At 42.3% G+C, this 12,056-nt stretch overlaps 1 protein-coding gene across 1 annotated transcript; it reads right to left on the bottom strand.

Moving 5' to 3' along the window:
• Positions 1 to 8,171: 8,171 nt before the first annotated feature.
• LOC149002565 (uncharacterized) lies at positions 8,172 to 10,597 on the bottom strand. Its single transcript, XM_089138736.1, has 3 exons — positions 9,712 to 10,597; positions 9,467 to 9,577; positions 8,172 to 9,373 (listed from the first exon to the last, which is right to left on the bottom strand). The coding sequence occupies exons 1-3, from the start codon at positions 10,595 to 10,597 to the stop codon at positions 8,172 to 8,174; spliced, it is 2,199 nt and encodes a 732-aa protein (XP_088994862.1).
• Between the last annotated feature and the right edge of the window lie 1,459 nt (positions 10,598 to 12,056).

Raw genomic sequence — 12,056 nt, 5'->3', positions numbered from 1 at the left:
CCCGGGAGTTTTCCCCACCTCTCATGAAAGTCCAAGTGAGACTCTCATGAGATGGAATTATTCAATGGCGTTACACTCGGGACCTCCTCGGGTAGCCACACGGGAGTTTCCCCACCTCTCATGAAAGTCCAAGTGAGACTCTCATGAGATGGAATTATTCAATGGCGTTACACTCGGGACCTCGCTCGGGTAGCCACACGGGAGTTTTCCCCACCTCTCATGAAAGTCCAAGTGAGACTCTCATGAGATGGAATTATTCAATGGCGTTACACTCGGGACCTCGCTCGGGTAGCCACACGGGAGTTTTCCCCACCTCTCATGAAAGTCCAAGTGAGACTCTCATGAGATGGAATTATTCAATGGCGTTACACTCGGGACCTCGCTCGGGTAGCCACCGGGAGTTTTCCCCACCTCTCATGAAAGTCCAAGTGAGACTCTCATGAGATGGAATTATTCAATGGCGTTACACTCGGGACCTCACTCGGGTAGCCACTCGGGAGTTTTCCCCACCTCTCATGAAAGTCCAAGTGAGACTCTCATGAGATGGAATTATTCAATGGCGTTACACTCGGGACCTCACTCGGGTAGCCACACGGGAGTTTTCCCCACCTCTCATGAAAGTCCAAGTGAGACTCTCATGAGATGGAATTATTCAATGGCGTTACACTCGGGACCTCGCTCGGGTAGCCACTCGGGAGTTTTCCCCACCTCTCATGAAAGTCCAAGTGAGACTCTCATGAGATGGAATTATTCAATGGCGTTACACTCGGGACCTCACTCGGGTAGCCACACGGGAGTTTTCCCCACCTCTCATGAAAGTCCAAGTGAGACTCTCATGAGATGGAATTATTCAATGGCGTTACACTCGGGACCTCACTCGGGTAGCCACACGGGAGTTTTCCCCACCTCTCATGAAAGTCCAAGTGAGACTCTCATGAGATGGAATTATTCAATGGCGTTACACTCGGGACCTCGCTCGGGTAGCCACTCGGGAGTTTTCCCCACCTCTCATGAAAGTCCAAGTGAGACTCTCATGAGATGGAATTATTCAATGGCGTTACACTCGGGACCTCACTCGGGTAGCCACACGGGAGTTTTCCCCACCTCTCATGAAATTCCAAGTGAGACTCTCATGAGATGGAATTATTCAATGGCGTTACACTCGGGACCTCACTCGGGTAGCCACTCGGGAGTTTTCCCCACCTCTCAGAAATCCAAGTGAGACTCTCAGAGATGGAATTATTCAATGGCGTTACACTCGGGACCTCCTCGGGTAGCCACTCGGGAGTTTTCCCCACCTCTCATGAAATTCCAAGTGAGACTCTCATGAGATGGAATTATTCAATAGCGTTACACTCGGGACCTCGCTCGGGTAGCCACTCGGGAGTTTTTCCCACCTCTCAGGAAAATCCAAGTGAGACTCTCATGAGATGGAATTTTATCCATGAGATACATTTCTCCCCAAGTCCTTCATTCGGGACCATATTCGGGACCATTTGTAATAAAGGCTTGGGAGAAATCAAAATATCATCAACCCCTAAGGCATTACGCTAAGGGAGAAGACACACGAGACCAGTCAACAGAGAAGCTTAATGCCTCAGTTTGAAGAAAACAACAAGTTGCGCAACTATTCAAAACATTTGGCCAAAGGGACCAATAGTACGAGAGAAAGCGCAAAGTTGCGCGAAATTCAAACGACAAATATTACAGAGAAAGCGCAAAGTTGCGCAAAATTCAAACATTGTTTATAAAAATTCCAAACGTTTCTCAGAAAACGGAAGGAAGAAAAGGTTGAAGTCTTTCACTTCTCAGGAGAATTCTCAAGCTCGGGAGGATTGTCTTCACCAAGCCCGTCGCCACCGGGAGCTTCCTTCTCAAGACTCTCTCCAGAGCCCCCGCTTGATCATCATCAACATAAAGAAAAGGGTCGGGAGGGCTGAAGGGTTCTTGGCATACAACCCCTTCGGGTACGGCTCTTTTAAGAGTCTCATAAACTCTACCGTCTAGCATTCCGCCTAATTCCTTCGGGTTAGGAATATCGACCCGTCGGAGAACAGCGATAAAAGCGTCATTAAGCCCGAGACGGTAGGTCGAAGCGAGAGAGAGCCACCTGGAGATTCTTGAGCGAGAAGTGCCGAGGTAAGAAGTGATGATCTCTTTCTGGACCACCTCGGGCACCTCATCGGCACCGACGGGGAAGCTTACCGACTCGGACTTCTTCGCGAAGTTGCCCGGCAATGGACTCCATCTCGGCTTTCTCACGCCTTAACTTCTCCATTTCTTGAAGAGCCTCTTCCAAATTTTCCTTGGCCTCGGAGAGTTCCCCCTGGAGAGCCGCCTTGCTTTGGGATATCTCCTTCAGCTTCAAGCCCCTTTCTTCGTCACGTTTCTTCAATGACCGACGGTCTTAATAGACTCGAAAAGTTTCTGCGGCGGTGCGTTCTTGATCTTCCTTCGGCTCTCGAAGCTGATCTCTCAAGTGCTCGGAACGGATTAAGCACTCGCCCATGTAATGCGCCCCTCGAGAGAAGAACCTAGAGAAAATACGGAATACCACGTTAAAGAAATCACTTGGAGAACTATGAGGGACTAAGGATGGAGAATTACCCGTAGGCGTTGGCATAGAATTTGTCGTCCGAAAGATCCTTCGGATACTTTCGGTCCGAAGGGATCATCCCCTCAAGAAGCCAAGATCCGGCGGTGTTGGAGTCCCCAGCACGGTGTCCGAAGAAGTCGGATCCCAGCCGGGAACGAAGACGGGGGGACTTTGGAGAGTCCTCCTCGGCAGCCTTCTCGCTCTCCCGAGCCCTCTTCAAGGGCCTTCCCGAGCGGCTTGAGGGAGAGGCACGGGGAATACCTATCTCGGGGAGGCCCCCCTCCCAAGGAGACGCTCTTCCTTGCGGTCTTCTTGCCCGAAGGCTTGGACGACCCCGGAGCGCCGAGAGCTTGGACAACGGGACTGTGTCCGAAGCACCACCTTTCTTCGGCGGCTTTCGGGCGAAAGCCTCTTTGACATTCCCGGTTGTCAATGCCCGAAGAGCGTCGATGTCCAATTTGCTAGACACTGCGACAACAAACGAAGAAAGTCAGAAAGTGCAAAGATAAGAAAAATATACAAAATTGAAGAATGTCAATGAAGAAGGGGCTCACCCGGAGAAAAGCCCCACAACTGAAGAGCAGCCGGATACTCAGGTAAATATCCGTGAACTGCGGCTGAATCTCCGCCGACTTGGATGATCTTTTCTAAAGCTGCTTCTTCGGCGGCGGATAACTCAATAGGATTGTTGAGTCTTTTAAGATCGAGTTGGATTTCTTCACAAAAGAAGTTGGGAATGGCGGCGGAGCCGGGGGGGTGACAAAAGAAAAAGTGATGTCTCCACCCTTTGGTGGAGGTAGGCATAGACTTCGGCAAAATGATGTTGCCTGACCATTCCACAGCGTCGGTTGCCCGACGAAGAAGAGAGAGCCAACCCCCTTTTGATTGACTCTTAACTTCAAAGAAACGATGAAGAAGGGGGAATGTTGGTTCGACTCCCACATTATGACAAAAACCAACAAAGCAAGAAACACTTCTCCAACTATTCGGAATAAGGTTGGAGGGAGAAATTCCGTAATGGACGAGAAGATCTTCAAAAATTTTCTGAACGGGAAAGCGAAGACCTCCTAAGAAGGCATCGTAGTAAAGGGAGAAGGCCCCGTTCGGGGGCTCTCCAACCCGACTAGAAGAAGACGGGAGCTGAAAGAGATAGTCTTTTGGAATTTCGCAGAAATCCCTTAGACGCTGGAGATATTTGGGGCTGAGATCTCCGGGATAGAACTCGGGACCCGAAGACTTGAGGTTATAGTCAATGTGAGAGGGCGTCTTGGGTTTGTTCCTTTCTTCGAGAATTGCTTCTTCGGAGAGCAATTCGGAGAAAAAAAACGAGCCAGCGATTGTGGCAATCTTGGGGACGAGAAAGGGGGTGGGCGAGGCGAATAATGTCTCTGACTCACTCGGAATTTACTAGGAGATTGATTAATACTATCAACCTCCCGTTCATCCGAAGAATCCATAGAAAGACCAAGGTTGACTAAGTCCGTTCCTAAGTCGGAGCAAAGAGGTTCTTGGTCAAGAGGGTCGTCCCTAGCTAAGTCAGCGATCGCTCTCACAATACGAGAGTCGGAAGAGCCGGAGAAAGCATCTTCACTAGAATAATGCATGGATTGGGTTCGGGAAGACGTCTCGGGAACTGGAGATCGTGGCGGTCGGGACCTCCGATCGGGGAAGGGGCTCGGGCTATTTCCTTGCCTTTTCTTAAGTTATCCATAATAAGGAAATGACAAAGGAAAGAAATGAAGAAAAGTTAGAGAAACTTTCTTGGTTTGAAGATTGGAATAGCGAGTTGGAGAAAGCAAGCAACGCGATCGGGGGGACTTCGGAGGGAGTTTGCAAGCAAAAAATTGAAAATGAGGATTGAACCTCTATTTATAGTGAGGAGTAGGAAGATGAAGAGACACATCCAACGGCTGTGAATCAAGCAAAGCGACGGTTGAGATACGGCACATGAAAGGTCGCAATCCAACGACCAGCAATGAACGAGACACAACGGTCAAGATTAAGGGACTCAAGATCTCAATCAAACGGCCCTTGATCGAATAGATCAACGGCCGAGATAACACGACCATTCGCATATCGGGAGCAGCAATAAATGTGAATTAGTACGACGGTTGGGAATTACGAAGGCCTTGGAGAAATAATGGCTCTCATTCAAGACGACGTCTTAAAAGTTTCTCCAAGAAGAAAGAAAATTTTCTAAGAAGCACGGGAGTAACATTCCATACGTTCGAGAAGTCAATCGCACGGAATGGGGGGCTCTGTTGTGGGGAAATATGGTCCCGGTCCTCCCCCTCCTCGGGAGAGAGACACCCCCGCTCGGGAGAGGCACCCCCGCTCGGGAGAGAGGCACCCCCTCGGGAGGGGGCCCCCCCCGCCTCGGGAGAGGCACCCCCCCTCGGGAGAGAGGCACCCCCCCTCGGGAGAGAGAGGCACCCCCTCGGGGGAGAGGCACCCCCTCGGGGGGGAGAGATGCACCTCCCTCGGGTTGATGATTCTCTTCCCTCATAAAGGGTCCCGAGTGCCTCACTCGGGACAAATACACCTCTCTTTTTGTCATCTGGTTTCTTCCTTGAAGAAGGTCCCGAGGGCCTCATTCGGGAGAAACACCTCCCATATGGGATGGCTCACTTCTTCCCTAAAGAAGGTCCCGAGGGCCTCATTCGGGAGAGACACCTCCATCTTGGCAGATTCATTTCTTCGTTGGAGAAGTGCCACACTTGGGAAAAATATCCAACTCTAGCATTTCTCTGGAAGACTCTCTTGACTAAGTCAAGAAGAGTTAGTTACTCATAAACACTCAGCATATCTATTCCGAGAATTGGGGAGGTGAGTCATCATAACGGCAATATCAGGTGCGACAAAGAAGGAGCCGTTATTCCACTACACTCACTCCTCAACTATCGATCCGGAATCTAAGGAATCGCCGCCTCCAGGTAACTTCTATATAAACCTACCTCCAACATGGAGAAAGGTAACGAGAACTTTCATCTGAGTACTTACTCATTACGTTCTTGAGAATTCTCTCAAGAACCATTATTGTTACTTAGGCTGATTTGAGCGTCGGAGGCGGTTCCCCGGCCAACACTAGGCCGGACCGTTCTTGCTTTCTTTGTGTGTGCAGGCATCTCAGTTATTCCAACTTGGTTGGAGAGCTCTTAAGGTGGTCATCTCAATATCCGGCCCCGGGAGGGGGTAAAGCGGGGGGGCCTAAAAAAAAAAGGGGGGGGGGGGGGGGGGAAAAAAAAGAAAGAAAAAAAAAAAAAAAAAAAACGGGGGGGGGGGGGGGGGGGGGGGGGGGGGGGGGGGGGGGGGGGGGGGGGGGGGGCGCCGGGGGGGGGGGGGGGGGTGCTCGCCTAACATCTCCCCAAGTGGGAGAGTGTACGTCATAATTTGTGGCAGAGGGGGTACGCGTTCGCGCGGCCCCTACCATCATTGAAATAATAACTTTTTCTTGATTTTCAATTCAAATTAATTTTAGCCTAAGCATATGATCTACCTCATTCCACTATTGTCTGCACCACTTTGCTTCATTGATGTGGGGTAGGCAAGCCATGTATTGATGCAGGACAGGCATTTCCTCTATCCAGTCCTATTTTCTTTTCTTTCGGTGCCTATTTCCTTTTTGTTCTCTCTTGTTCCAAAAATGTCACATTTCACACGTACCTTAGGAAAGTTTTGAAAAACTAAATGTTATAATTTATTCCTAAATGTTCTCCACAATCATGTATTATCTTTCTCTTTCCAGATTTTTTTTCTTCTCTTTTTTGACTTTTTTTTTTTGATCTTTTCATATGAGAGCGATTTATTATTGTTGTTATTATTATTATTATTATTATTATTATTATTATGTTTATTTGATTTAATATTGTAGGGTAACTAATTACTATAAATTGAGAAAAAAATCAAGTAGAAAGAAAATTTATCAAAGAGATAAGATCAAAGACAAAAAATGACGCAATAAAATGTAGAAAAATCGTAATATAAAGGTGAAAGAAGTGGGAATTATTGTAAAACTCATTTAGTTTTTAGGATTTGATAATCATTGGTGCCATCTTATCCAATCCCTCATTTATGCGGCTTCGTTCTCTATCAAAATCAACGGTGCCCCTTTTTTGTGATTCTCTGGATCTAGGGGATTACGATAGGGGTGTCCATTGAGCCCTTATCTCTCTCTATTAGTAATGGAAGTTTTACCAAGACTCTTAAATGAGTACATGGCTCTTAACCTCCTTCAGCGAATCAAACTTTGGCAAAGAATCCTTGAAAATTTCTCACCTCATCATTGCAGATAATACCTTTGTTTTCTGTAGAGCTGAAATAGAGGACGTACTGGCAGTGAAGGCAGTATTGGAACTGTTCTCGAACCTAACAGGATAGGAAATCAATTTCAATAAAAAGGGGATCTTCTTTAGTCGAAATGTTCAGCAATAAAAGACACATCAAATCAAGGACATGTTTGGTGTCCCCAAAATAAAAGAAAGATGCCACCTACTTGGGTTCCAATTTGTTCTACGGGCAAAATAAATCACAAAATTTCAAATTCATTCTGGAGGGAATGACAGGGAAGTTGGCTACATGAATAGCATCGAATCTATCATATGTAAGAAGGGGGGGGGGAGATATTGATGCAATCAGTACTTCAATCTATGGCCCTTTATCAGATGCAATGCTTTAAATTTCCCAAGGGCATATGTAGGAAGATGGATTCACTATGTCGTAGACTTTGGAATGGTGGTATAGAAAAGATCAAATCAATCACCCTGATATCATGGGACAAATGTTGTTCACCAACGGAATTGGGAGGGCTAGGGTTTAAGAAGATGGAAGATCACAACATTGCATTACTACTAAGCAAGGGTGGAGAATGCTAACGAACCCAGAAGCTCTGTGGGTAAAGGTACTGCGGGCCCATTACTTTAATGGGACATCTCCTTTTCATCCGAAAGTCATGTGTAAAAGAGATTTATTGATTTGAAACAACATTGCCAGGATTTTACCCACTTTAAGGAATATGGTGGTTCAAAAAATAGGAGATGGACAAATGACCTCATTCTAGTTTGACTCATGGAACATTTCTTTGCAAAGAAGTATATCTCAACAACAAGACTTCTCCATTTGGCCAAGAAATACGACGGTGGCTCGCGTGGTAGAGGATCTTCAATAGCTTAACAAGGAGTTATCCAATACATCTGAAAGCTCTATTGCTCTCATTTCTATTCCCATCTCAATCTCTAATCAATCTGACACTTGGTCCTCTCTACTTTCTTCAAAGGGCAGCTTCACTACAAAATTAGCAGCTTGCGCCTTAGAGAGGCAAAAATCTTTGAGAATGAGGAATGAGTTCTTGAAGTGGTGGAAATACCTATGGAAAGTTTCAATTCATCCCAAGTTTAAAGTCTTTCTATGGAGCCCAGGGGCGGACCCAGGATTCAATATCGGGGGGGGGGGGGGCGAACAATAATTACGAAATTTTTAGTACTAGTATTCAGAAACGAAAGCGTACCGATAATCCTTCAAAATCTATATTAAATTCTTAAAAATACAATAATAAGTGAAAAGCCACAAAACAAGTATCTCATAATGGAACTCGACGATCTTTGAGATCGCGAAAATCCTCAATAATTGATTCTGTACTAATTCTCTCTGCAATTTCTCTTTCAATATAAAACATCATAGAATCTGTGAGAAAATCATCCTCCATCCTGTTCCGCAAATCAGTCTTAATAATCTTCATGACAGAAAATGCACGTTCTGAAGTTGCAGTAGAAATGGGAAGAGTAATCAATAGTTTGATTAACCGATGAATAAGTGGGTAGATGTCAGATTTTGTTGACCTCACCAACCACTGACAGAAACTGCTAATGGTTGACATGTTCGGATAATCTGGACCTTTGACTACATCAATCTCATAGTGTCGTAGCTGTAATTTCAAGTGATCTCTCTCATGCTTAGTAAAATCTTGAGGATAATATTTAGCCACAAGTTTGTAAATATCATCAATTCTAAAATTCTCGCATCCGCTTCTAGGATTCAAAGAAGAACTAAGAGTAAGCAACTCTATAACGTGCTCATTGAATCTACTATTTAGCTCATTCAACTGGCTATCAATTGTAGCACAAAAAATATTTGCTCGATAATGTTGTTCAACTGTAAAATCATCATGTTGCTGGCGAGCTCGACCCTTCCTTCCAACAAATTGAACACTCATGTTAGGGACATCAATATTACGATTTTCACAAAAAGATATCACATTAGTCAAAAGCTCTTCCCATCCAACATCTCTCATTTCTTGAATAAGTTTTTTTGTAGTGGACACAAGTTGAATAGCATTTAAAATGTCTTCAGACTTCCGTTGCAAAGCTTGACAAAGTAAATCGGTGATGTTCATAATTTTTTGCATTAGATGCAAAATCATAACAAAATCAAAGGAGGCCAATGTATCGTATGCCGAATCTGCTTCAACTCTCTGCGATGAAGTAGTCCCATTAACATTGATGGTGATAAAGACCTCACATGTAGCACCATACATACTTATCAAACTTGAAATAGATCTCAAATGAGAACCCCAACGAGTATCCCCAGGACGTTGTAAAGTTCCAATCTGATTCAGCCCACTTCCAGTTTCAAGTTCATCAATGGAGATCAAGTATGCAATTTTAGAAGCATGAGCAACTTTTAACTCATCATTTCGCTTACTGGAGGCACTAGCAAGATTGATAATAGACACCAATTTGGAGAAAAATTTCTCAATTGGATCAACACTTTTAGAAGTTGTAACTAATGCCAATTGCAACCGATGAGCAAAACAGTGGATATAATAGGCATGTGGACAGTCGGTAACTACTAAGGCTTGTAACCCATTCCACTCACCTTGCATTTTACTTGCTCCATCATATCCTTGGCCTCGAATATTGTGAATGTTAAGCCCATGATGAGAAAGGGTAGAAAAGATAGCGGTCTTTAAAGTCAAGGCCTTTGTATCTAAAACATGAACAAGATAAAAAAACGCTCTTGTACAAATCTTGCTTTGTCAACAAACCTTAAAACGATAGCCATCTGCTCTCTTTTAGATTCATCGCGAGATTCATCCACTATTAAGCAAAACTTTGCATCACCAATCTCTTTACAAATTTCCTTCTTCACTCTATTTGCTATAATATGTAAAATCTCCTTTTGTATCCTAGGTGATGTGTACGATGCATTTTGAGGAGCATTATCCAACACAACTGCTGCAACTTTATCATTGTAGGAAGCTATCAACTTTAAGAATTCAATAAAATTTCCCCTATTGGACGAATATTTGCTCTCATCATGACCTCTAAGAGCACAACCTTGTGACACAAGCAATCTGATCACATCAATTGAGGCTTTCAAACGCAGTCGATTGTTTTCAATCTCTTGAGATGTATAATTTCCAATCATCAAATCAATATGTTGATCTTGTTTCATTAAGTTTACACAATCCTTTTGAGCAATGTCGTGGCATGAGTTGATTTGCCTTCCCACATGATTTATTAAACCACACTCTTTTCCACCCACTTTCTTCCAATTTTTAAATCCATCAATGGTGAATGACCCTTGTCTAGAGTTCGCTCCAGGCTTATTGAAAAGAAAACATGGCAAACAAAATACTGCATCTTTAAAAGAAGAATACTCTAACAAAAAAGGATGAACCTTAAACCATGAAGATTGAAAACGTCGAGGATGACTTGATGGCCCAGATTTTGGATACTCTTGAAGAATAGGCTGATATGGTCCAGCTTTAAGGTAACGACGCCTAATTTCATCATGTTGATCAACTGGATAATCCAAAATTTGTTTTCTCAACCCTGGATCACGCTCAAAATCATTATTTTGCTCGATTTTAGGTATTGGAGACTGTTTATGACGTTTTTCACGAGTTGAGGTCTCAGGAATAGAGGTAGGCAATGATGCATCAACCATGTCATTCTCAACGCCTTTTCTTTTGAAGAAAGAATCAATGGTAGACTTCTTTCCCATGGTTAAACAAATCCTTCTACTTTTGACGACTGCACCACTCGATTCACTCGCAAGGAAGCCGTAGAAGTAGCTCGTTCTCCTATATCCATTTGATTTGATTAATTGTTAAATTTAAAAGTTAAATAATAATCAACCACGAAATAAGTAAACATAAAGAAGATTCATTGATCTAATATTAAAAAAAGAAAAAGAAAAACTCAAATCTCTTTGAATTTTTTTATTTTCCTCTCCTATAGCTATAGGTCTCTCAAGTTTTTCTAAAAATTTCATTGTATTCCAAAATTAACCAATATCACTAATAAGTGTATATAATTAATTTATGCCTAAAACTGTAATTTTTTTTTTTTTTACAATAATGGCATAATATTATTTAATACATAATAAACTTAATAAATTCAAATCAACCACAAATAAAAATAATTAATTTAATAAAAAAAAACAGCAATAATGAAATATTATTGCTAAGTTTTCCTAGTTAGTTTTTAATTATTTTCTTTTATCAAATATTATCTCTACATTCTAAGTTTTAAATACATTATTTATGAACCTTTCTCAAGTTTTGTGAGGATTTACATATGTTAATGAAAGATAAAGAAGCAAGCATAAGATTTTTCGTTTAAAGTTATTCTTGTCTTTTTCAAAAGTTTATCTAATTATCTTGCTTATATTAGTATTTAATTATGATTCCTAACCACAACCAGTGTCATCGATATCTTTTCACCAGATTTCCTATAATTATTCTTTGTTTGATTATGAAATCGATCAGAATCAGATTAATCTAATTTTATCATTCACGATTGTTTACCTATTTCTAGTTGAAGAAGGTGAATTTAATTTTCACTAATCATTCTTTATATATTTCAGTTTAATCAATGTAGATTTGATCTTTAGCAAAAAAAGGGGGAAAATAAAAATAAAACACTCAAATAGTGTATTAATGGTAGCCAAACTTAGCAGAAGGAAAGCAAAGCCTAAAATCTAATGGAGTTTATAAGAATCCAAATGAGTTTATGTAGTTGTGTTTTTAACGTGGTGGAGATATATTCAACATTAAAAAAAAAAAAAAAAAGCTTCAAAGAAAATAAATCAAGTATGAAACCGAGAAAAGGAAAAAAAAAAAATTAAACCGAAAAAAAGAAGAGAGACATTAATTAAAAATACTTGGTTGAGTGGAGTGGTTGTAATCGTGTGGAGAAGATCCGGATTCTAGGAGAAAAAAAGTTGTAAAACTTTAGTCGTTAGAGAAGATGAGAGAATGAGAGAATGAATAGGAAGAAATGAGAATAAGTAGAGAGAAATTCTAGGGAAAAATTTAGTTTCCAATTGGGAGAAATTTTATGGAGAAATTTAGTTTTCAATTTGGGAGAAATTTTAGGGAGAAATTTAGTTTCCAATTGAGAATTAATACTTTCCTCCTTAAAACTTGGGTTTTAAATATAGCCCTTAGATAGAAAACTAA

This window comes from Hakea prostrata, chromosome 10 (assembly GCF_041222555.1).
Source record: "Hakea prostrata isolate BN-2017 chromosome 10, UWA_Hpros_2, whole genome shotgun sequence".
Classification (NCBI taxonomy): Eukaryota; Viridiplantae; Streptophyta; class Magnoliopsida; order Proteales; family Proteaceae; genus Hakea; species Hakea prostrata.
This window is presented reverse-complemented; position numbering and strand designations above follow the sequence as displayed.

Coding starts and splice junctions, on each gene's coding strand:
- LOC149002565 (XM_089138736.1), bottom strand. CDS start 10,597: ATGGGAAAGAAGTCTACCATTGATTCTTTCTTCAAAAGAAAAGGCGTT. Junction 9,578..9,711: donor GGAAATTTGTAAAGAGATTG/GTGATGCAAAGT, acceptor TTCATGTTTTAG/ATACAAAGGCCTTGACTTTA. Junction 9,374..9,466: donor TGGAGCAAGTAAAATGCAAG/GTGAGTGGAATG, acceptor AATTGGCATTAG/TTACAACTTCTAAAAGTGTT.